This window comes from Prunus dulcis, chromosome 8, assembly GCF_902201215.1.
Source record: "Prunus dulcis chromosome 8, ALMONDv2, whole genome shotgun sequence".
NCBI classification, from domain to species: domain Eukaryota; kingdom Viridiplantae; phylum Streptophyta; class Magnoliopsida; order Rosales; family Rosaceae; genus Prunus; species Prunus dulcis.
In genome coordinates this window covers 18,893,568-18,917,999 of record NC_047657.1, presented here as the reverse complement: position 1 = coordinate 18,917,999, position 24,432 = coordinate 18,893,568, and the positions used below count along the sequence as shown (strand labels likewise).

At 38.3% G+C, this 24,432-nt stretch overlaps 5 protein-coding genes and 1 long non-coding RNA gene across 8 annotated transcripts; 2 read left to right on the top strand and 4 right to left on the bottom strand.

Moving 5' to 3' along the window:
• Window positions 1-247: 247 nt before the first annotated feature.
• Window positions 248-1,734, bottom strand: LOC117637796. The gene has a single exon (XM_034372813.1). It carries the CDS (start codon window positions 1,355-1,357, stop codon window positions 446-448), a length of 912 nt encoding a protein of 303 aa, XP_034228704.1. The 5' UTR covers window positions 1,358-1,734; the 3' UTR covers window positions 248-445.
• Window positions 1,735-3,844: 2,110 nt separating this feature from the next.
• On the bottom strand, window positions 3,845-4,933 carry LOC117637610. The gene is made up of 2 exons (XR_004587213.1): window positions 4,887-4,933; window positions 3,845-4,710 (listed from the first exon to the last, which is right to left on the bottom strand). It is a non-coding gene; the product is annotated as an uncharacterized LOC117637610 (long non-coding RNA).
• A 907-nt stretch (window positions 4,934-5,840) lies between these two features.
• Window positions 5,841-9,283, bottom strand: LOC117637608 (helicase and polymerase-containing protein TEBICHI-like). Of its 3 annotated transcripts, XR_004587212.1 has the most exons (5): window positions 8,868-9,283; window positions 7,962-8,753; window positions 7,212-7,277; window positions 6,524-6,725; window positions 5,841-6,352 (listed from the first exon to the last, which is right to left on the bottom strand). XR_004587212.1 is itself a non-coding variant. In XM_034372538.1 (4 exons), the coding sequence occupies exons 2-4, from the start codon at window positions 8,184-8,186 to the stop codon at window positions 6,302-6,304; spliced, it is 342 nt and encodes a 113-aa protein (XP_034228429.1). In that variant the 5' UTR covers window positions 8,187-8,753; window positions 8,868-9,283; the 3' UTR covers window positions 5,841-6,301. The 3 variants fall into 3 exon arrangements, 1 of the variants encoding a protein (XP_034228429.1); XR_004587211.1 differs by having other exon boundaries at window positions 5,841-6,725; XM_034372538.1 differs by lacking the exon at window positions 6,524-6,725.
• A 213-nt stretch (window positions 9,284-9,496) lies between these two features.
• LOC117636598 (NKAP-like protein) lies at window positions 9,497-11,562 on the bottom strand. Its single transcript, XM_034371176.1, has one exon. The coding sequence runs from the start codon at window positions 11,290-11,292 to the stop codon at window positions 9,694-9,696; it is 1,599 nt and encodes a 532-aa protein (XP_034227067.1). The 5' UTR covers window positions 11,293-11,562; the 3' UTR covers window positions 9,497-9,693.
• Window positions 11,563-11,685: 123 nt separating this feature from the next.
• Window positions 11,686-13,751, top strand: LOC117636599 (40S ribosomal protein S24-1-like). The gene is made up of 5 exons (XM_034371177.1): window positions 11,686-11,840; window positions 11,967-12,008; window positions 12,457-12,627; window positions 13,222-13,308; window positions 13,431-13,751. Exons 1-5 carry the CDS (start codon window positions 11,766-11,768, stop codon window positions 13,470-13,472), a joined length of 417 nt encoding a protein of 138 aa, XP_034227068.1. The 5' UTR covers window positions 11,686-11,765; the 3' UTR covers window positions 13,473-13,751.
• A 1,703-nt stretch (window positions 13,752-15,454) lies between these two features.
• Window positions 15,455-24,145, top strand: LOC117637277. The gene is made up of 9 exons (XM_034372128.1): window positions 15,455-15,698; window positions 15,783-18,467; window positions 18,970-19,111; window positions 19,248-19,330; window positions 19,796-20,055; window positions 20,966-21,052; window positions 21,394-21,493; window positions 21,941-22,151; window positions 22,263-24,145. Exons 2-9 carry the CDS (start codon window positions 15,936-15,938, stop codon window positions 23,705-23,707), a joined length of 4,860 nt encoding a protein of 1,619 aa, XP_034228019.1. The 5' UTR covers window positions 15,455-15,698; window positions 15,783-15,935; the 3' UTR covers window positions 23,708-24,145.
• Window positions 24,146-24,432: the final 287 nt, after the last annotated feature.

Here is a 24,432-nt window from a genome sequence, read left to right as displayed (position 1 = left end):
CGGACGGTTCGGTTTTGGTCCGGTTTTCCCCCTGTTTTTTCTAAGGACCGGACCTGATGAACAGTGCCGGTTTTGGTTCCAATTCGAGCTCTAAACCGGACCGAACCGGACCATGCCCAGCCCTACATCAAACACGAAACATTAAAGTTGCCGGTTCTTCTCCAACAAAGTCAAGTATCATTATCAAATTAGGGGACTCAATCAAACCAACTACTCAATTTTAATTTCTTTAGTAAACAGATGGGAAGAGGGTTGTTTCAGACAATTGCACCACTAATCAAACTTGCAAAAGATTTCTTGAACATGCATTGTTCCTGCAATTGAATTATGTTTTGATATAAGAAAACTAGAGAGACAAACAGCACATACAATCAAAACCAGAACTTTCAAGTATTTGTAAAGGCTCAGAACGATGAAAAACAAGCTTCTGGCTTTTTTCAGTTCTCTATTCATTCTTCCAAGCATGCAAAACCAGTGAAAAGCCAAGACCCTGCAGCTGGTTATCTCTTAATGGCTGAGAGGAAGACCAAGCCAACACAGAAGGATCCAAAACTGGTGGACTGGTCCAGAACTTGTTGTCATCACTGAGGCAAGTTTGGAACATGAAAACTGCATTGCCCATAGCATTGCCAAAGAGCCAATTGTGAACATCCCAAAACACTTCAATTCTCAGCCCATCAACCAAAATGGTGTGGTTGCCTCTGAACTTCCAATTCAACCTCTTCACCTGCATCACCATCTTACTGTCAATGCAGATCACAAGGTATGGCTCATGGAGCCCAACAGTCTCACATTCAATTGTCACATCATGGCTCTTCCCCTTATCACAAAACTGAGCCTTTGCGCCATAAAATTTCTTCCCAAAAATGTGCTCTCTTTTGGCAATGAAAGTGGCTCTGGAAATGGAACCAACAGGGTCTTTGTTGAAAGCTTCTCTCTTCAAGTCCCCAAGCAAAAGAACCATTTCTTGGTTAAACATAACAGCTAAATAGAACTTCTCTAATGGCTCAGGTCCTGAACCAAACTTAGCATTGGTTAAGTCCCAATATATATCAATTTTACTGGTGTCCACCTCTAAATTCCTGCACCCTTTTCTCTTGGAGAACAACCATGGCTTGATATCAACCTTGCAGATGCACTGATTGGCCGCATCGTCAATTTCAATGCTTAGGCCTTGACCCATCAAATTTTTGGTCCATGTCACAGTAATAAAACACAAACGACCCTGTAATTTACACTGGTAGACACAAGAAACCAAGTTCTGAGCAATTTTTGTGATTCTTGATGACGATGAAGAAGAAGAATCAGCAACTTGAACACCATTTTCACCAAAACAAGAAGGAAAGTCCCTCATCATAACACCAACAAAGATGACAAATTTCTTTCTGGTTCTTCCTAGTTTGGCTAAGAATTTGAGGTGACAAGAGGGAATGCAGGCAGCATAAAAATTGGTACACAGAGAAAGGGGCTCCTACCTGAAAACTGAAATGAACTTACGCGCCCATCATTCAGATGCTCCAAGAGCAGCTTCAAAATGCTTCAGTTTTATCTGGGTGTCTGCTTTTTGAGAGAAAGGAAGGACCTTTGAGATTTTCAATTCACTGCCAATGTTTGAGACCACTTCAACTCAAGAAAGAAAGACCCAAAATTTAGATAAAGAATTTAAAAAAGTGATTTTGATAGAGAAAGGATGGGCAGTGGAGAGGGAGAGAGCTCAAAGGAACTGATTGGAAAGAAAAATAAACGGGTCTAAATATGAAAAGAAACGTCAAAATTGCAAACAGGGTATTTTGCTGGAAAGGGCAGGTTTACATATTACGTTACACAAATGCCCAAAGGAAAAAAAAAAAGTCTCTCTCATGGGCAATTGGGCACTCTTTCTTCTTGTCCATAATTAAAAGAATCATACTGGGGCCTCCCCCTTTAACTGACATTACACATGCATTGCATTTTAGAGCTTAAAAAAACAGAGAGTGCAACCTCAAAACACAGAAAAACTTTCTTGGAGATTGCAATGCTATTTCCGTCCAATAATACAATGACAAGTAAAAAAGTTATCTCGTGTGTCATTACACTATTAGTTGGGAATAGCAAAAAAATGAAAGTCTCTCTCCTAAAAACACTAACTTTTGAAAAAAAAAATTCTTCACTATTGAGTTTTTATTTATTTAAAACTTTTCCATAATTTGGTTGTGTCACCTTTGTCAAGTGAGACAAAGAAAATTTCTTTAGCAGCAATACAATGCAACAAATTCAAAGTTGTTTTCCCCTAAAGTGAAAAAGAAACAGACAACATTATGCGAAATTTACATGCTTATAACAAATGGGCATCTACTTGATGTGATGCATTAGCTCTCACTCACAGTGAAAAGCATAATCATATGGGTTTTTATTTCACATCACAACCTATTCTTTATTTCTTACTCTGTAAAATGCATCTTCCTGTTTTGGTATGTGTACTTTTTTTCTGTTTTCATCTGTATCAACAAAGCTTCATGCCTTCAACCATGTTAGTAGCCCATATCAATGTGTTCTAGAAATACATAAGAATGCTACGGTGCAGGCATGAACTTATTTTAGCCTTTGATGCTTTGTGAATTTCACATACATTGACAGTCAAGATCTCTCTATGCGTGGGCGGTAGACTCTAGCAATACTCCAATACCTAACTGCTTACTTAATAGGACTAGGATATGACAATGGAGGAGGGCTAGCAGACTAGGACAATGAGACTCTAGCTAGGCGCATGGACTGGAGTTGTAGGCGCGGTTACCTTTGACCAAAACCAGAACTTGGTTGTCAGAGGAGACCAAGCCTTCCCTAATGTTATGTGGTGACAAACTCCCCATCTTCATTTAGACCCAGAATTCATTTTGCTTTTTGAGTACATATCTAAGGTCTAAGATTACGCAATCCACTATGGTCGTTTCTCTTTCTTTTTGGTACACATTTTGGTTGGTAGGAGCAGAGTCCATTATATTATAATCACAATTATGCATGTTGGGGAAGTGATTGTCTTTGTATAACACAGTAGTTTTTTTTTTTCAAAGTTAGGAAGAGGGAGGAAGTTTTCTCACACACACTGCCAATGTGTCATGGAGGTCGAACTTGAGACCAAGTCTGCAAGTCAAAATCCCCTTCCAATTGGCTTTTTTTCTGAAATTGTCGTATATTTATAGTGCTGTTATTTTAAGCAAAAATAGTATGTCAATGTTCTTGCTGAATAGATGATATTTAGGTAAGATAAGATATTTGTGAGAGTTAGGGTCTCACCAAGACCCAATTGACTGTCATTTTCTGTCATCAATTGTTAATTATGAAAATCTTTCTTGACAACGTGAAGATGGGTTTTTGCCCCCACCTTGAACAAACTGATTGAACTGACCTACTCTAGATTATGGTCCATAATTTATGGATGGTCCTACACTGAAGTTGGCAAAAAAGAAATGATAGACCAGGTTCTGAGATTGACAAATTCAAAGCTTAACAGAAAATTAATATGCTGTCTGCACTCAATTTTCATCTTTACTTAAGAGAGCAGCAATTTTTCTTTATGGGAAAGCTATCATTCTGATTGACAATTCACACTCTCTCTCTTCTCATCTGACTTCTTCTATAGATCATGCGTGTTGAAAAGGGATTCGAGAAAGTTTGATTGCATGTCCTCCTCAAGAGTCAAGATAAAGGTCGTCTATCGAAAAGAAAGATGTAGGGCATTCCTGCAGCCTGAACAGCTATCACCTTTAAACCAAATGAAAAGAAAGATGTAGGGCATTCAAGTTTGTATCTTTCTTACTCTAATGACCACTTCATGGAGCATGCAAGCCATTTATAATATCATGCATAGCTGGAGAAACATATGATTATAAGTCAGTGTCACCCACCAGAATACAGTTGACCCAGACAAAATTGCATGCAGCAAGCTCTTGGGTACATTTGGATCAGCCAGAGTTTACATTGTCCAGAAATTAGGATCACAAAAGCTCAAAGAAATCCCACTCCAAATCTTCTGGATTCTAAAAGGTTCTGGTCAAATGCTCAGTTCTATAACTTACAAGTTGCGCTCGCATCCTTCTTGTCACCAGATTGCTGAATCCTTCAGGCTCTTTCGCTTCTGTACATACCGCTTCTCACTGTATAGCAAGTGTGTGTTTGCTGTGCATGGTATGCTACTTGGCTCTGCTTGAAAAACGATGGAAGCGCAAAAACACCACCTAATACATGCATTCAGAGACATCCAAAAAGAAGAATGCCAAAGCAAATGCAGACACCGGAATATACCCACTGAATCTAAAAAAGAGAGTACATTGTTCAGATTCAAATAGACCTATGAAAAAGACTCCACCGTCGTCAAATACAAGGGTGATGTTTTCCAAATTTTCTCATATCAATATGGTTACATCAAGGTTTACTGCAATTGAAGAAGGGTGACTACCCTCAATATGAAATAAGACAGAAAGCACACCCAACTTCCTTTCACCATCAAATCATCATCTCCATCTCTCTTTCTTTGTTTCTGTCAGAGTTAAGACAAACAGAAAATCATATCAGCTAACAAAAAATCATTCAGTTGAGAATTGGTCATAGAAAAACTATATAACTGATACAATGGGTTTAAAGAAATCTAATTTCATATCAGTCCAATACTGATTTGAACGACATTGTTTCCTCCTCTGAGTCCCAGCAGAGAGTTGGAGACGACTTCAAAGCCTGCACCACAACCAAAGCCGCTGACATGAGTTGAAACAACATAAAAGAAGCAAAACAAAACAGAAAAATGAAAACTGGAGAAAGCAGAGATGAAGAGGAGAAGCAACTGAAATACATATGAACTTCACCTAAATAGGCTCATGATTTTGCGTATTTTTATACAAAAGAACTCTTACTTATGCTTCCTCCTCCAGGAACAAACGAAGTGAAGCTTCTTTTTTACACTCTATGTACCTGCAAATAGAAAAAGAAAACAATTAAGATAATATAGATTGAAACTACCGTTAACCCTTTATATTTTAAAAAAGAAAATGATATACTTTTGAATTTTAAATAGTATAGCCACAGGGCGATACTATTAAAATGTCAGCAGCGCGGCCATATTCTTTAAATATTTTAATATATTAAACGGGTCTGGCCATGCGGCTATACTCCTTTAACATTCGAATTTATTAAACGGGTATAGCCGGGCGGCTGTACTGTTAAAATATTTTAATATATTTATTTAAAGAGTATAGCTGGATGGCTATAGGGTTTAAATATTTTAATATATTTAACACGTATAGCCGCACGGCTATACTTTTTAAATATTCGAAATTATTAAAAGCGTATGGCCTAGCCGCGCGGTTATACTTCTTAAATATTCGAATTTATTAAAAGAGTACAGCCCAGCGGTTATACTTCTTGAATAGTCGAATTTATTAAAGGAGTACAGCCGCGCGGCTATACTTCTTAAATATTCGAATTTATTAAAAGAGTACAGCCGTGCGGCTATACGTTTTAAATATTCGAATTTATTTAAAAAGTACGGCCGTCCGGCTATACTGTGTAAATATTTTATATATTTAACGAGTATAGCCGCGCGGCGATACTCCTTGAATATTCGAATTTAATACAAGAGTATAGCCGCGTGGCTATACTCGTTTTCAGACTTCTCAAACATAATTTGGAAAGAAAATATGGAAAACATGTACAATGGAACTCATTATAAGAGTTGACGCATAACCTATCGATCATAAAATCTTGAGAAAATAATTTAAAAACTCATAAGCTGCAGGTTAAACAATTCTTCCAATATACCCATAAGAATAAGAAATACAAAAAATTGAAAAACGTGAAGGGTCTTTTCAATCACTGTTAAAGGTTAAATCTAAATCAAGTTAGTTAATTGCATAATTGAGTCATTGGTGTCCTGAAATTTTTTCTACCAAAACTAGACTTAACTATTTCATTAACTTTGCCTTGAAAGACGGAACTTATGAGACGTTTTACTCATCATATACAGAACAACTACATTAAGAGTGGAATTCAAGATCCCATATATAAAGTTACACAATCCAAGTAAAGATTTTTGTATCTATATTCTTAAATCAATTGCCAAACACCCACAGCTAGGCAGCACTAAGGGACCTACATTTGTTCAAGAAGGATCATAGTTAATGTTTACAGTTCTACTTACCCGAAGCCAATTAGCAACTGCTGCCAAATTTGGCATAGTTGCACTCATCCCAACAATTTCCAGACCATGACAGGGTAAGCGTTACAACTGCTCATCCCTGAACTTTCTCCACTACTTGATTCAGAATTGCCTTCACCAGCTGCGTAACGAAGTTTTGTCATAACCCCTACTTGGATTGCCAACCTGTTAATAGTTATAAGAATGAAAGGCATTTAAATAAGTCCACCCAAAAAGCAATTACCAAAGGAAAACTAACCAAACTGAAAAAGAAAAAAGGCCCATGAAGAAAAAATATAAATCTTGCATAGAAGTTGCAAACAACTATTGACACATAACCACAAGGATATGAAGTACCAGCAGCCTGTTCATCTATTACAATAATTCCAATTTCTGAAAGACGACCCTCTTCCAGCAGCCTGTTTATCAAAAAGTTTGCCTTTTCTTTTGTGCAGACAGCTACAGAAGTATCTTTGGGAAGTGTTCCACCACCTTGGTTTCCTACGTAACTACGAACACACTAACCAAGTGGTTCAAGCAGTACGTTCAAATGTTCTGCCTGCACCAGATAAGACAACAATAATCTAAAATTGCAAATCTCGGGGAAAACAACAATATCACATTTTCTGCACAAATTGATACATAAGGAACTACAAGTATAGCCATTGTTCCAGATGATAAGACCCTCCGCAACATTAGAATTTCTGCAGCAAAACTTTTGCAAGGCTAAGAAACATATGTAGATGCTTTACCAGCCAAAAAAAAGGAAAACAGTATAAACTCTTTTTACAGAATAACTCCATTGTTTAAAAATGTGATACGAACATTTAAGTTCAAAAAATTTATAATAATAAAATCTTCTCATACATCAACTGGAAGCACTAATTAAATGGTAAAGTAGAAAATCAATAAATAACAAACACAATTGTAGCTCAAAACTCTACAAATGTCACAGGGTTTTATATACATTTTACAACCTTATCAAACAATTCAAAAGCGCATAACGTGACAAAAAAGCTAAGATAAATACCAATTGCATCACTACCTTGTTGATGCGCAATATACAAGATTCCTTATCTGCAATACACACTTCAACCTGAAGGTAGTCAACCTGAAAAATGAAGAAAGCATGTACTTTATGCTTCAATTCAAACTAATTAGTTCTAATACTAAAACACAACAGCCCAAACATAAATATGGAGAAAAGGTATACATATGCAAAGCCTTAAAACAAAGAAATCTTTTTTTCTTCTTTTCAGTTGAGAAAAAACGATGAAATCCTAGTCTAGCAGCAAGGATAAGCATATTGTTGGTTCAAGGCTAAACCACCACACCAGATCATCTGCAACTACGTGCATTTAAGTTGAAAATAATAATAAAACATAATCAACCTGATAGGTTGGGATCATGGCATGTACGTTGGGAACAAAAAATATTGGCAAGAAAATTGAGGTGTGTAGCATTGTCCATCGTAATTATCTGATAATCCAATTTCTTTCAGAAAGAGAGGCATGTAACATGTTTTCATATGATTGTCTCAATGACACTAAACCCAACTAGAAGCATCAAACCCCAAACCAAACCTATTTTCCATTAGACGAACAAGAAAAACAAAACAAACAAACAAAAAAGCACCATAACCCAATCACATATAAACTACAAGCCAAAACAAAGTAGATGAAAAATCCACCCATATATCATGAGTGCAGAGCACTCAGTAAACCTGGGCTCCATCCGTAATCCACCACAAATATATGAACTGAGCACTATATTATAATCAGAAATCCAAAGATACCTGCCAAGGATAAAGTTTTGAAATTCCTTTCTTTCTATATAGGCTGCATATTTCTGGTTGTTGCCAACTGTTCAGATCCAGATGATCTTTGAGTGGCACAAAACTTGAAGGAGTACATGCTTCATTAGATTCATGGTTACCAGTCAACTTCGCGACTTCATCAACTGGTGAATAAGATGTCATATCCTTGCCTGTCAAATCCACTTTCATGTTGGTGGTGAGCATTAACAGAATCTGTATATTGATATCTAAACGTCACTTGATTTTCCTGAGATTTGTTGCAACAGATCATCATAGTATTTCTCAGACCTCTACGGTCTATAAGACTCGATTCAGATTGCTCACCACCTACATGAGGCACACTCTTTAAGTTGTATGCATCCAAATGATGTGGTACATTTTTATCCAAATTTTTGTCCTCACAAGAGGAATCAAAATGTTTTAACAGGTAGTGGGGACACTTCTTTATCTAAATCCTTTCTATGCTTCCCATTGGCCCTGAATCACCACCCTTATCCATCCGCTCACCTTCATCCAGAATTTCCTTTGACTTGCAGTCACATCGTGCAACACTAATTACTCCTACTGCCTGTGCACACAGACCATCGTCAAGTTGTATTGCATCATCCCAAAAAGCTTCTCCAGGTGAAAATGATGAGCTTCCACGTGTCAACTTGGGGGTTTCACGAACACTAGCGTATAGCATTCAAACATGTCTAGAGATAGTTTTGCTGTATTAATGCATGCTTGCAGGGTTGGTTGAAGCTCGAGCAGTTCATTAACAACGGTAACCTGCCCATCACATTAACACAATATTAATCAAGTTTAATTATATCTACAAGAAAATGTCTTGTTATAAGTTTAACTAACTAGATACCGCATTTTCAGAAGACCTAAATCATATACCCCATTTTTATCAACACAATCAGACTGCAGTGCTTCGGAACTCTTCTCACTAGAGTAACTGGTTTCATGTTCCACATGTGACTGATTGGTAATGCAATGCCTCTTTTTAAACGTCAAGCAAAGATGGGCTAGCTTGTCTCTTAAGCTCATTCACCTTCATCTCTGTCACGAAGATCACTGAATAAAAAAGGATAAGGAGTTTAGGAAGAAAAAGAAGAAAGATGGAGAATGCAGAATTTGAAATATAAGAGGTTAGGGATAAACCAGCCAATAACTTATCACCAGGGAAACGAGCAGGAAAACAATAGATAAAGATAACAGAGCTCAAAAATAACAATGTATGTACAATGGTGCACAAATATTTACAGCAAGGTACAATACCTGCAATACAAAGACAAAAGATCTGATGCAAAGTCTTTGAGCTCTGCACATTCTCCGCCTTCTGTGAAAGCTGAGCGATGATAACCCCAAAATAAGAATAAACACCATTCATGAACTGATTTACATTCAAAACCATAAACTACAAGAAAGGCTATTTACATTCAACTTCTTGACAATTTAATTAATTAAACATTAAAAACACAGACGAGACCCAGAGATTTTGCATGAATTGATAACTGGGAATGCAATGATTAACTGGTTGGCTCCCACAATTTGATATATAATTGCATTAAACGAGAATACATTTAAGAACTCATATAGAAATTGACAAACCAAAGTATTCAGTTTCAATACAGCTCAAAATCAACCAGTAACACATATGATACATGGTTAATGAAAGGAAATAAAAAAAGCAACAACAACTTAGACAAAAGCAAACATGAAACTAAGTATCAGCACTCTCTGAGGCCTTGCCAGAAAAAGGGTCGTGAGTAGGACCAACATCCTGCCCAATATGGCGCTGAACCAAGCGCTGCAAATCCGCCATAACCTTGTGCTCGCGCTTTGATTTCTCTTCATAGTTGAACATGGCCAAAGCCCGCTTGTCCTCAGCACTATAAACTTGGTTTTCTTTCCTAATTCGAATGGCATTCATCCTCTGGTGCCTACTACCACTCATCACATACCCAAGACTCTCAAACTTCTGAATCTCATCTGCTGAAAGACCCACTTCTCCTCTTCGCGGAATACGCTTCCCTTGCTGAACATATTGTGCAATGGCATCACCTTCTCCGGGCCTAAGCGCCCCACCATAACTAATATGCCCTTCAGCTCTAGGCAATGGCATTGGCCCAACCACCGGCTCATTATCCAGTGCAGGCTTCTTTTGGGCCTCAAAAATATCTTTCAGCTTCAATGCCTCCACATTACTCTCATCCTTTATCACCTCCTCTTCCACCATAGTAACAGGCTTGGCATCAACCTCAGAATCCAAACCCTTCTCTGAATCAGAACTCTCCCTGTCTATTCCGGATTCTTTCTTCGTCTTACTCCGACTGCGCGACTTTCCCTTCTTCTTCGACCTCAAGCGATCCTCTGATTCAGAATCTGAACCCTCACTTTCACTTTTTTCACTCTCATCAGAATCGCTACTGCTACGCCTACTCTTTCTTCTTCTTCTCCTTTCTCTTCTGCTCTTGCTCCTCTTACTCCTTTTTCTTGACTTCTTTCTCTGTCTGCGATCATCTTCTTCATCGGATTCGGATTCATCATCGCTCTCGCTCTCCGATTCGCCATCACTATACTTTGAATTCCTGCCCCTACGCTTAGAACTCGAACCCTTCTTCCTCTTCCTCGACCTCAAATCCTCCGATTCCGACTCAGATTCAGACTTTGCCTTTTCTTTCTTTTTCTCGCCCGATTCACTCTTTTCCTCCTCGCCATACCGCTCAGAAATCTCATCAGCCTTGTCCTCCAATTCAAATTCATCGTTCTCAACCCTAGGAGGACTGGGCGTCACATTCCAAATACAATACTTCAACGTCTTCCTCAACTTCTGCCTCTTGAGCCTTCTGTACTCCTCGAAACTCAACCCTTTCAGCTCCTCGTCGGACTCCTCCGACTCCGATCGCCTTCCATTCCGATCCATCCGGTTGCCTCCCCGCCCGAATTTGTTGGGCAAAGAGTCTGGGCCTCCATTAGCCCTAGGGCTTCTTCTAGGGTTTGGGTAATCAGGCGAGCCAGAGCGGTTTCGGTCGCGGTGATTGTTGTACCGGTCGTAGCTGGGGCTGCGGCGCTGCGCCAAAGAGCCTGGGTCTCCATTGGTCCTAGGGCTTCGTCTAGGGTTTGGGCGATCGGGCGAGCCGGAGCGGTTTCTGTGGCGGTTACGGTTATTGTTATAACGGTCGTAACTTTCATAGCTGGGGCTGCGACGCTGGTAGCGGTTGTCGCCGGAGGAGTCGGAGTGGGGCGGGTAACGGCCGTTCTCGTGCTCGGAACGGTGTCGTTTATCGGGGATATGGATGGTGGACGATGGCCTTCCCATCAGAGAAGATTTGAACGAAGTCGCGAATGAAGTTGTTTTGGAAAGCAACTAACCTGGAAAAGCTTTTACCAGAACCACTTAATGTCTGACCTCTCCTTCAAATTGAGGTCCCTGAAAATCAATGCCTCAGATTGAGCCCTAATCCTCACATCGGCTTCGAGCCCAGACCCTTTCGCGGACGAATCTTCGCGATTTGCTCAACGGAGTTATTGTCGACGTCTGCTATCTTCTCGTCTGCTATATCGGTAAAAAAGAAGGTCGGCTTAACGAAGTCGCTGATGGAGTCATTTTATTGCTGATAAGTTGGGCCCAGACCATTCCATTAAAATCGGCCCAACATATTAGAATATGGGCCCTATCCACGATATATATATATATATATATTATGTTTCGTCCAGCTTCCAAACCCTAAAACCTCAAACGCGCAAAGCTCTTACAGACAGTCCCAAGAGCGGAGGCGCAAAGAGAGAACCATGGCGGATAGCAAGGCAGTGACGATCCGTACGAGGAAGTTCATGACCAACCGTCTTCTCTCGAGGAAGCAATTCGTGAGTCTTCTAGCTACTATGCCTGTTTGGTTCACTAGAAAATGTAGGAAAACTAGTTAGAAAATAACCAGAAACTTCTCTGTTTGGTAGCTAATTTTTGCTGTGCTCTTTTTGGTTTTGATGTAGGTCATCGATGTTCTGCATCCTGGTAGACCCAATGTCTCCAAGGTTTGGTTGCTTTCTTTGAGCTCTCGCATTCTTTCATTGGGCATTTGGTTCTACTTGATAATTTTGCACTAGCAAACAGGAAATGTATATGACCTTTATTTCTTTTTTAATATGATAACAAGTTCAAAATCATGGGGTTGTCCCATTTTAAGGTCTGTTTTTCTGATGACAAATATAGTTATATTGAGCTTAATGTTTTGTTCATAAGTTTAAATAAAGGGCTGAAGCCTTGAGTTCTAACCCTGAATCAATGAATTTTAGTGTTACGTATCTATTATATTATATTCTTCTGCACTTTGTTGTTACCAACATCTTCATCGACTAATCTCACCTTTTTTTTTGAAAAATAATGCTAGATTTATTTTTCTCTGGATTTAATTTCTTTTGTTGGTAGATTGCCCTTTTTAATTTTCGATTGAAATTCATTTATGTTCCTCTCATAATGAAGGCAGAGTTGAAGGAGAAACTTGCAAGGTTGTACGAGGTGAAAGATACAAATGCCATCTTTGTTTTCAAGTTCCGCACCCACTTTGGAGGGGGAAAATCCACTGGTTTCGGTTTGATTTATGATTCTGTAGAGAATGCAAAGAAGTATGAGCCAAAGTACAGGCTGATCAGGGTAAATTTATCTTCTTTTCTTCCATCCCAGTTCTATGTTACTTGCAAATTTTGCCATATACCTATTTAAGCTCTATAGTCATTCAAAATGTGCATTAGTTGTACCCATTTCCTTCGCGGGTATGAGTTTGATACAAAATCCCTGTGGAGTTATTCATTAACTGTAGACTAAGGGTATGTTATGGGAGTTGTGTCAATCTATTTAAGTCTGCTGATTAGTTAATTTTGATTCCCTATCACGGTTTTTTGAATGGGTTCATATATTTTCGCATGAATTTTTTTTACTATAATGTGTCATTTCACTTTCCTGGTATATTTCTTAGTGTTCCTTGATGAAAGTTACTAATCTTAACAACTGCATGAAAGTTACAAACGCAGGCTTTTTCAGTTAATTGATGAGTTAACTAATAATTGGTTTATGTGTTAAAGGATGATTAATTTAATATGTTGTTTCTTTCAATTAAAGAATCAGTTTTTAGTTTGGCATGAAATACATGTAGCTTTTTTCTTTTCTCTTGGATCCTGTAAATACAGGAAGCTCTCTCCCTCTCTATTTATCTATCTTGCTATCTCTCAAACTTGGCTCCTTGCGCAGAATGGACTGGATACAAAGGTGGAAAAGTCAAGGAAGCAACTCAAGGAAAGGAAGAACAGATCCAAGAAGATTCGTGGAGTCAAGAAGGTAAGAAATGTTGCTATTGTTTTGGTGGTTTGTGTTAGGGGGTATTTTTGCTGCAAGCTCGTGGATTTATTTTATGGAACTATAACGTTTTCGTGGTTAACATTTGCAAATGTTATTTGTAGACCAAGGCTGGTGATGCTGCCAAGGCTGGGAAGAAGAAATGAGTGCTTGAGCATGTTTTTGGATCACATGTGTTTGCTGGCGGTTCCTATCCGCATTTTGTTATTTTCTTTTGTTAGTAGGCATAAAATTTTCGGATGTTTTTAATTTTTATGAAAAAAAAAAACGCTTATGATGTTTTAACTATTCGATAAGGAAGTTTGAAAATGTAGCCAGTTGGGTTTGACTTATGAATGTTAAAGATATTGAATTTTGAGTGCTAAGTTTACTGATTATAAGTCGTACGATTGGATCTTGAATACCAGGATTTCATGTGGAACTCATCGTTTTTGGTATATGCAATCATCAATACTTTTAAATTTGGTTCACAATTCTGAGTTAAACTATTATTGTAATACTATATATTGCTGGCGTTCGAAGAATTACGTTTTTCATAATTTGATCATTCCTAAATGATGGTCGGAGATACTTGTTTTCTTGTAGTGATTGAACCACCGCATCTAACCAGACAAACCTTTGTCAATCCATCATTTTTGTAAGCTACCAATTACATGATTACTTCTGTTTTTCCAAGTTCACGATAGAGATAATGGAATTAGGAACCTTTCATATTTTAGTACGATGTTTATTCATATGGTGTTATTAATTTACGTGTTATAGTATGAGTGAATAATATTGTTGATATATTAAGATTGGTAACACTACATGATTGTGTTTCAATCTCCAAGGATTTATAGTGGAAACAATCTCCAAAGATTACTTACCGTATAACACGTCATTGTCTTTTTTTTTCCTTTCTTTTTAGAACATTTTCTATTGAGATGGGCGATAACATATTAAATTCACATATACTAGACGGATGCGAGGACTCGAACTCATGACCTATAGGGACAGACTGTAAATGTGATTTAAGGAGCCCATTATAGATACTCTTAATTAGCTATACAATTTCAAGGGCACGATCCAACGCCCTTTGGGGACAAACTGTCGACCCAAATACATAAACAGAAATTATGTCTTTCGGTCCAGTTAGCAAACAAGATTCTAAGTTTTCCAATGCCCTTTGCTGACTGTGTGGACTTCAATACAAATATATTATAGTCCTTTAACGTGCGATAAGGGCCACAATGATTTCACATTAATATTATTAATACGGAGAATTGGAGTTGCTAAGTTACCACTTTGCAATATTTTTGTTTAGAACCATTGTTAAAATCGATGGCATATGTAATAAGGGACTTATAATTCAAATTGTTACGAATATTTATCCATGCATTGCACTTAACATTTTAGGTTGAACCTAAAGCTCGTGAGAATGGAGCTTGTGTTTGTTCGCTCGTGTTCAATTATCTTGCATGAAATGTGCTGATGAGCATGAACATCTACTTCAAACACTTACACGTGGTTGTCTTCTGTTGCACTATGTTTATTTACAATGGAAATCTGCGTGTAATGCACAGTTATAGTCATTAAATTAACAAATTAACCTTTTATCCACTTGCGCATAAATTAATCACCATGCATGCAAAACATTTAACATTTATGGTTAATAGTAACAGATCGAAACCTATTTAATATAATCTATTCAATGTTTTTATTGTTCCCACACTCGAAGGATGCAATTAATTCCTACTTGAGATTCAGCTTGCTCTTTGTCACAAAATGCTTCCAACGGGTTCCAAACCTTTATTATCAAAATAGAAGATAGCTCACAGCTAGATATGACAATTTATCAACTGCACCATACTTTATTATTTAATAAGCTATACTATGTAGATATGTATAGCATTAATTAGTAAAAAACATCAACGTGAAATGGACTTATTTGGAGAAAGTTGTGGGCCATACGGGCCGAAGAAACGACCCAAGTCTTTGGAAAAAAAAAGAAAAAAGAAAAAATGTTTTTTCGATTGAGATATAATTTTATGGAGGGAAACTAGGAATCGGAATGGAAATAACGAGGGACAATTATAAAATACGCACACAGAGAAAAATAAAAAATAAAAGAAAAGAAAAAGAAAGTGAGAAGAGTAAGGTAAAGCTCTTCCTAAAACCTTGAAAATCCCCAAGCCCTCTTGTCTCTGTCAATAACTCCTCTCTCTCTTTCTCTCTCCTCCCTCCCTCTAAACCCCTCAATCCCCGATTTCACAAGCGCCATGTCTGAACCAGTGAAGCTTTTAGTGCACGTGTCTCGGACGACGTCGCGGGACATCTGAATTGCCCTATGTTTGCTCGCATTGGCTGACCGTCGTCTTCTCGCCGGTGATCTGGTCAGTCCGTACATGTTTACAAGTATTCACTGATTTTAGTTTTTATTTTATAAATAAAAAATAAATACTGATTTTTGGTTTCAGGGTTGGGTTCTTTTTTTGCTGGTGAGTTTGTGTAATCAAATTCAAGGGAGGTTGTGTGCGTGTGCGTGTTTGGTTTGGCTTGGTTGAAGTTATTTTGAAACAAAACTGAAACTGGATTTTCGGGGATTTGGTGTTTGGTTGGGTTTGTAAGAGATGAAGGAGGGCTTGAGATCTGGCAAGTTGAAGGTTGATAAAGATAAGCTAGGTGTTGAAAAGAGAGGGGATGAGCTGAAGCAAGGTGGCTCTGATTCAGGCGGTGAGAACAGTCCACATTTGGTTTCGAGCTGTCCCGAGGAACCTGAGAGAGAAATTCTGGGTGATAAAGCGAAGAAAAGCGATGAGTTGGGCAGTGAGGAATGTGGGGAAGATGGTGATACAGGTGAGAGTAAAAATGTGGGAGCAGCTGAGATTGGGAAGAAGCAAATTGATGATGATGGTCTCGAGAAAAAGAAGGTGAAGGAAAAAGAGGTGAATGGTAAAGTGCAAATTGTTCGTCGGGTTTTGCGGTCACAGTCTGCTGTGAATGGAGGGTGTGATAAGGCAGTAAGTGGTGGTGCCCTGGTTACAAAAAGTAGAGAAAGTGGTGGGTTTCACAACCAATGTACTGATGTAAAAAATGAAGGGGTTCATCAGTTGGGCAGTGAGGAATGTGGAGAAGATGGTGATACAGGTGGGATTAAAAATGTGGGAGCAGCTGAGATTGGGAAGAAGCAAATTGATGATGATGGTCTTGAGAAAAAGAAGGTGAAGGAAAAAGAGGTGGATGGTAAAGTACAAATTGTTCGTCGGGTTTTGCGGTCACAGTCTGTGGTGAATGAAGGGTGTGATAAGGCAGTAAGTGATGGTGCTCTGATTACAAAAAATAGCGAAAGTGGTGGGTCGCACAACCAAAGTACTGAAGTAAAAAATGAAGGGGTTCATCAGTTGGGCGAGAGTGAAAATGTGGGAGTAGGTGAGATCAGGAAGAAGAGGAGGCGGGTTGATGATGGCCAAGATATTGATGATGATGGTATTGAGAGAAAAAAGATGAAGGAAGAAAGGATAGCTGGACGGGCTCTGCGGTCACGGTTTGTGGAATATCGTGGGTGTGATAAGGCAGAGAGTGTTGGGAAAAGTAGAGCGAGTTATGTGTCTCGTGAGAAATGTACTGAGGTGAAAAATGAAGAGGGTGGTCAGTTGGTTGGAGGGTTTACAAAGAAGTTGAAAGGCAAGCGTGGGAGGCCACCCAAAGTGCCCAAGGTGGAAAAGGAAGAAAGTGACAGGTCAGCTGGTGGATTAAAGAAGCAGAAGAAGTTGAAACGTAAGCGCGGGAGACCTCGGAAGGCAGAAAGGGAAGAGAGTGGTCTGGTGGTTGGTCGGTTGAGAAAGAAGTTAAAATCCGAGCAAGGGAGACCACTTAAGGTGCAGGAGTCTAATGTGGCTTTGAAAGGAAAGCTTGATAAGGGGAAAAAAATGAAAGCGAAAATTACAACTAATGGTTCAAATCTGGAAAGGAGGATTATTGGGAAAGTGTTGGATGTGAAGACCTTTTCTCCAGATAAAAGGGATAAAAAAGAAAAAGATTTGGGGAATGAGGATGGAGAAGGAAACAAAGAATGTGAACAGAAAAGAAAGGGAAATAAAGAACAGAAAAATGAGCAGAAGGATCAAGATGGAGAACTCGCCAGAAGTAGGCAAAAACAGTTAGTGAGAGATAAAATGGTCGAACTAATTCTGCGTGCAGGTTGGACGATTGACTATAGGCCTAGGAATGGCAAAGAATACAAGGATGCAGTGTATGTAAGTCCAGCAGGAAGGACTCACTGGTCAGTCACCAAGGCTTACAAAGCTCTTAAAAATCATTGTGAAAATGGTGAAGGTAATTCTGAGGGTTGTAAGGCTGGCTTCAAGTTTACTCCGATACCACCTGAGGAAGTCAACAAACTACAAAGGATAGTTGTTAAGAAAAGGGAGGGGAAGAAGAAGGCAAAGCAGAAGGGAAAAGATGGAAGGGAGGGTGGAATTAATGAAAAGAAGGGGGGAAAGGGTGGGAGTAGAGGGGATGGACTTATTGAAGAGAAAAAGAAAAAAAAAAGGGGTAAGTCACTGAAAGGGAAACGTTTGCTTATTGATCAGGATGATTCAGCAAGTAGAGCATGCAAGGGGAGGTTAAGTTTGGTCAAGGATCATGAGCAACATAAGACGAAAAATAGAAAGCGATGTGCTTTGTTGGTTCGCAACTCTGAGAATGCAGATTCAGAAAATGATGGCTACATACCATATGATGGGAAAAGAACAGTACTTGCCTGGATGATTGATTTGGGAACCCTATCACTTAATTCGAAAGTGAAGTACATGAACATGAGGAAGACACAGGTGCTTCTTGAGGGTAGAATTACAAGAGATGGAGTTCATTGTGGTTGCTGTAGAGAAACAATTTCGCTTTCGAAATTTGTAACTCATGCCAAAAGTGATTACTCTGAGCCATTTAAACATGTATATCTAGACTCTGGGTCTTCCCTTTTGCAATGCCTGCTAGACTCATGGAATAAACAGGATGAATATGACCGTCGTGGATTCCACTTCGTAGATGTTAACAGGGAAGACCCAAATGATGATACTTGTGGAATCTGCGGAGATGGTGGGGACTTGATCTGTTGTGATGGTTGTCCATCAACATTCCACCAAAGTTGTTTAGAGATAAAAGTATGTATACAAAGCCAACTGATTTTATAGATTGCTCTAATTACATGGATAATCATTTATATTGCTATTTTATCACTGTCCCTTCTGCCTCATAGAGCCATCGTAAATAGGTTAAAGGATTGAGTTTTTTTGTTCACATTGTTATATATGCAGTGACCTTGGCGGGTGTCACTTTATCTGATTGAACACTGGGATATCCTGAGAATTAACTGGAAGCATTTTATTTATTTTTTATTTTGTCAAAGAGTGGGGACTGCAATGCTATTTAAATTTATTTAATAAGATATACACTCTGAGGGGAGAATAACCTGTTTTTGGTTTGCCTGCAATGCTAAAGTTTATACCTTTCGTTACGTTGTACTTACTCTACAGTAGATGCATTTAATAGAAATAAAAACCGTTTGACGTGGCTATAAACTGGAGATTTTTATGCCTCTAGGTCGTTTAGAGATAGATTTAAATTTATTCTACCAGATGAAAACTCTATTCTTATTTTTTGCAGAAGTTCCCTTCGGGTGAGTGGCATTGTGTATATTGTTCGTGCAAATTTTGTGGGATGTTTTGCGGAAACACATGCCAAAGGGATGGCGATGAAAATATTGCCGCATCAGCATTAATTACTTGCCATCTGTGCGAGGAAAAATGTATTAACTCTACCTCCCAGACCTTTTTTCTCATCTGAGCCTGATTTGGTTATCCGTTAATGTTATTATTATTTCATCCGTATTACCCAAATTGAGTACATTTGGCAAAATATGATTGGAACTGTTTTCTTTCTAGATCACCGATCCTGTATTCAGGCAAAGGATGCTGTAAATGATGATTCCCGTGGACTATCCTTCTGTGGGAGGAATTGTCAAGAGGTATTACATTCTGATCTGTTGCTGTAATAATAGCTTGGGACTGCAATATTTATGTAGGGGTTGCTGCATGCATCTGTAGCTTCACATACTGTTTATAGTAGTAAAATGATCTGTTGCATTGCTGCATGCATTCATGATCGGCATGCATCTGCCAACAGGCTAAAAGATTTGGCAGTTTGTTTTTTAATGCTTCAGTTGTAGGAAGATTGCTTAGACTATTTTTAAGAGATGCTTATAAGGCTGTATATACGTATATACGAATTTTTAATGATGCATGCATGATTTAAATGCTGATTTAATTGTGTATTTGAGTGTTTTCAGTTTTAAATCTAATGAGCAATGATTAATTTGTGTTTTTGCCAAACTTAATGGCAAACTTTTTCCTTTTATGTCTTTCCCATTCTTTCCTTACTCCGATGGAAATCCATTTGATAAATTTCTCTACCCATTTTTTTGTCATACCAGTTATTTGAGAGTCTGCAGAAGCTTCTTGGTGTAAGACGTGAAATAGAAGGAGGATTTTCATTGACTCTTATTCGCAGATCTGATATCGGCTCAGATGTTTCTATTTGCGATACACCACAGGAGGAAGGTTGTGATTCAAAGCTGATTGAATGCAATTCCAAGCTGGCTGTTGCATTTTTAATAATGGATGAGTGTTTTTTGCCTATGGTTGACCACAGAAGTGGAGTCAATCTGATTCATAATATTCTGTATAATCGTGGGTAAGCGTACCTTTAATTCACAATTTTGTGTGCATGTGCATATATGGGTGTGAAACCTTTTTTAAATGGTTTAGACTGTTGCGCATTGTCCTGGAAGAAGAATGTGTTCAATTTCTCATTAAAAAGTATGATTTGTGCTCATAATATATAAATTCTTCAAGTTTTCAAGGTGGTTGCTGTTGGGATCATGTACCTAGGAAAAGTGAAGGATGACTTGTTCTGAACTGGTCCTTAAATGCTACGCCCATGTGATTGAATGTCAATTTCTATTGCAATGTAATTACACTGTTGCCCTTGTATAGCATTTGATAATGTTTGCGTGGATCTGCAGAATGCCGATTCAATGTCAGTATCTATTGAAAACATGTGATTACTTGAAAACAGCATTCGATCTTCCAATTCTCTCCATGTGATTGAATGTCAATATCCATTGAAAACATGTTACATTTTTCCAATTTGAAAATTTTCTTGCATTGATGTTTGTATTTCTAGTATTATTTGTTAATGAGGATGGCTATTGCCGAAATAAAATGACAAACCACTTCAACTATTTCAAATGAGGGAAAAAAACATCTGAATTATGTTTTGCTATTTTGCTGTTCTTTTCTTGTTTCTACAAACAGCTGTTGCAAAAATGAAATTTTTGTTGGTGATGATTTTACCATGCCATGCAAGGACAATTTTGGAAGTTGACCATATGAATGTCAAGTTTTTATCACGTTTTTCTAATTTTATGTAGAGAGGTCTAAATGATTTAAGTTGTATGTTTGTCTTCTACTTGTGTATATTTTTCATACAGAGAAGTTTGAAAGAAGCTTCATTCCATATATTGCAAATTATCTCTCTAATATTTTAAACTCATGTAGAAAAATATAGTTCTTTTAATGATTATATAATTTTCAATCATCAGGTCAAATTTTAGCAGACTGAATTATGGTGGATTCGTCACTGCAATTCTGGAGAGAGGTGATGAGATCATATCAGCAGCATCCATCCGGTATGTACTTTCATGAATATGTTGCTTGCAACAGTTAATGCATGCAGAATTTCTAAGTTTTTATGGGCATGTGATTCAGACGTATAGTTTTATCATAGACTGAAAATTAAGTCTCATAGATGTATTTAATTCATTTTTTTTATATCTCTCTTTAAAACATACAAATGATCGTGATAATCTTTTAAACCCACTCCCCTAATTATTTCTTTATTAATTACTTGTATATCCTCTCTTGGATTGAGTTATACCTTGCTGTAATCCTAAGCAAGGAGTAGAATGACTTTTGTGAGTTTGTGTGCCGCAATTATATTTTGACACTATGTTACTGCTTGGTTGATCAGGATCCATGGGAACTATTTAGCAGAGATGCCATTTATTGGGACCCGCTATATGTATAGGCGTCAAGGAATGTGCCGTCGGCTTCTTACTGCAATTGAATCTGTATGTTGAATTCGAATGTCTCTGCCTTACATGTGTGCTCACAAGCTGAATGTCATTTTTTATCTCATTTTTGGAGTTAATGGAAACATGTTCATAAGTTTTTATCTGCTGATTCTGGAATCCATTCTAGTTTGTAATGAGATTGAAATTACCATCTCTAGGTAAGCTAAGACTTCGTGTTTCAAAAGCGAATTGTTTACTCCTTAACATCTGAAAAGTATCTTTCTTGTTTTCCCCCTTTCTGAATTTGTCATGATTTAGAAGTCTAAATGTCTGTTTTATGTCTGATTAACTTTCAAACTCTGTTATCATAGAGATATATATTTTTTAGTGTTTAAGGTAAATCATGAATTTTCATAATATTGCGAAGAGTCTTTTTGTGTCCTTATAGCGTACTGATCCTTAGCTTTCTATTTCTTTTTGTGCCATTTTCTGAACCATGTTTAGGCTCTCTGCTCTTTGAACGTTGACAAATTGGTCATACCTGCAATCTCGGAACTTAGGGGAACATGGACTTCTGTTTTTGGTTTTAAGCCCCTTGAAGAATCAGGCAAGCAGAAGATGAAGAACATGAAAATATTGGTTTTCCCTGGTGTAGATATTTTACAGAAACCATTGTTGAAGCAGTTATCAGAAGCAAGTATGATTCCTCTGGAAGGTATTTAGGAAATCAGCATAGATGAGTATCTTGTTATATCATCTACAGAAACCATCATTTGTGTCAATGTATCCGGTTGTTATATGATTGAGATTGTATTTTCTCTTGTAGGTTTGGGGTCCACTGAACTTGAGCATCAGCAAACTGGGCAGGAGGTGTTATTTTATACTAATGAGAAGCTTTTGGCTGGGTCTGGCAGTGAAGCAACTGCACCCTGTGGAAATGAATTCCAGAGTTCTGCTTCAGTTCCTGATGTAAGGGCAGTGGAAGTGGACACCCAACAGAACCATAATATCGCGCCTGAAATGGAAAGCAAATCTTGCACGTTACATCATGTTGATTTTGAAGCCCCTGATGCTGGTATAAAGATCCTTTCTGCTTCCGGGGAGGGCACTGAAAATATCGACTGTGAGGTGAGCATAGAAGCTGTCACTATTAAAAACCTCACTTCTCATGATGAAGGATCTATTTGCCGCTCTACTGAAAGTAACGCCACTGAGCTGCAGGCATCTCAGGATGCCAAGGACCTTAAACATCATGGTTCTCAACATTTGCAGGTCAAAGGATCTACTTTTTGTCCGAATGGAAAGATGTTTGAGACTTGTGAAGCGGAATATAACCATCCTGCTACTGAGCATACACCTACAGTGACAGTTGAGGAAACTAGGAAGGTCTCCTGTGATGTATTTCACCTGACTTCCATATTGGCACACCAAAAAGCAGATGATTTTGAAGGTCATTGTACGTTAAATTCTCATCATTCATGTGGGGCAACTCTTCAAAGTAATGGAATTACCAAGTCCCCTGATGTCATTGATGTGGATTTAACTCCCAATGGGTCTCCGACGGACACAAAATCCATAAAGCACTCTGAGTTTGATTCTTGGGTTGATAATACAAGTGCTGCGGCAAATCTTCAAAATAATGGAATTACCAAGCCCCCTGATGTCACTGATGTGGATTTAACTCCCAACGGATCTCCGACGGACACAAAATCCTTAAAGCAATCTGAATTTGATTCTCGGGTTGATAATACAAGTGCTGGGGCAAATCTTCACAGTAATGGAATTACCAAGTCCCCTGATGTCACTGATGTAGTTTTAATTCCCAACGGGTCTCCGACGGACACAAAATCCTTAAAGCAATCTGAGTTTGATTCTTGGGTTGATAATATAAGTGCTGGGGCAAATCTTCAAAGTAATGGAATTACCAAGTCCCCTGATGTCACTGATGTGGATTTTACTCCCAACGGGTCTCTAATGGACACCAAATCCTTAAAGCAATCTGAATTTGATTCTCGGGTTGATAATACAAGTGCTGGGGCAAATCTTCAAAGTAATGGAATTACCAAGTCCCCTGATGTCACTGATGTGGATTTAACTCCCAACGGGTCTCCATCCTTAAAGCCATCTGAGTTTGATTCTCGGGTTGATAATACAAGTGATGCACAGTGTGACCCAAGCAATACTTCTGTGGTGGCTCTTCACTGTGGATCTAGTGGAGGTAACTCAGCTGGTACTTCTGAGGTGATAATTGTATCAAACCCGGCTAGTTGATCTTGTTTTGATGTACATTGACAGTAAGTAGTGTAAGCAAGAGGCTTTTGGTAGCAATCTACGACAGAAGAGTACTACTTGTAGTAGTATTTTGGCAAGGGTTGATAAACCGATTTTCTCATCTTATAGAAAGCAAATACAGTTTTTGGTTCCATGATTTTTAGTTAGGCGGTAGAGCTTGAAGCAGCTGGTCGAGGAGCCAAGCTTGTTCCATTGTTGGGAGTAAATATGTAAACTTTTTTTTTTTTTTCCTTCTTTCAAGTACAGTTAGGAAGATCACCAAGCCGTAGCATTTTATAGCTTAGCACAATGGAAGATTTAGATGCTGCCTTGGAGGGTTGTATATTTTTTGCCCCTCTGGTGCTCGTTGTATATGATAGATCCATTGCTTAACCATGAAAACAGCGTTTCATTTTGGTGCTCATTGATCGTTTGCCATGCTTTCTTTTTCCTTCTCTTCGATTCATCACAGTTGCGGTGGTATGATAGCATTAAGCTGGTAACAAGTTCATGATCGAAACTTGTCCTGAGTTCATGTTTGATTATGTTTTTGTTTTCTTTTTGAGAAATTAAAGAGAGGGGGATAGGACTTGAGAAAATTGAGGAGAGAAGAAGGGAAGGTGAATACATAGATTTAAGTTGAAAACCCCCCTCTCCTAACACCGCTTGTATAATAAAAAATGTAGACTCAAAAGAAAACCATTTAAAGTTAATTTTAGTTTTAT

What these genes read in the sequence shown, in the direction of transcription:
- LOC117637796 (XM_034372813.1), bottom strand. Translation starts at nt 1,357, where the DNA reads ATGATGAGGGACTTTCCTTCTTGTTTTGGTGAAAATGGTGTTCAAGTT.
- LOC117637608 (XM_034372538.1), bottom strand. Translation starts at nt 8,186, where the DNA reads ATGCTCACCACCAACATGAAAGTGGATTTGACAGGCAAGGATATGACA. An exon ending in CAAAACTTTATCCTTGGCAG is followed by an intron (nt 7,278 to 7,961) that starts GTATCTTTGGAT and finishes TTCATTTTTCAG; the next exon opens with GTTGACTACCTTCAGGTTGA. An exon ending in GTATATTGCGCATCAACAAG is followed by an intron (nt 6,353 to 7,211) that starts GTAGTGATGCAA and finishes AACTATTAACAG; the next exon opens with GTTGGCAATCCAAGTAGGGG.
- LOC117636598 (XM_034371176.1), bottom strand. Translation starts at nt 11,292, where the DNA reads ATGGGAAGGCCATCGTCCACCATCCATATCCCCGATAAACGACACCGT.
- LOC117636599 (XM_034371177.1), top strand. Translation starts at nt 11,766, where the DNA reads ATGGCGGATAGCAAGGCAGTGACGATCCGTACGAGGAAGTTCATGACC. An exon ending in GTAGACCCAATGTCTCCAAG is followed by an intron (nt 12,009 to 12,456) that starts GTTTGGTTGCTT and finishes CTCATAATGAAG; the next exon opens with GCAGAGTTGAAGGAGAAACT. An exon ending in CAAAGTACAGGCTGATCAGG is followed by an intron (nt 12,628 to 13,221) that starts GTAAATTTATCT and finishes CTCCTTGCGCAG; the next exon opens with AATGGACTGGATACAAAGGT.
- LOC117637277 (XM_034372128.1), top strand. Translation starts at nt 15,936, where the DNA reads ATGAAGGAGGGCTTGAGATCTGGCAAGTTGAAGGTTGATAAAGATAAG. An exon ending in AATATTCTGTATAATCGTGG is followed by an intron (nt 20,056 to 20,965) that starts GTAAGCGTACCT and finishes TTCAATCATCAG; the next exon opens with GTCAAATTTTAGCAGACTGA. An exon ending in TTCTTACTGCAATTGAATCT is followed by an intron (nt 21,494 to 21,940) that starts GTATGTTGAATT and finishes AACCATGTTTAG; the next exon opens with GCTCTCTGCTCTTTGAACGT.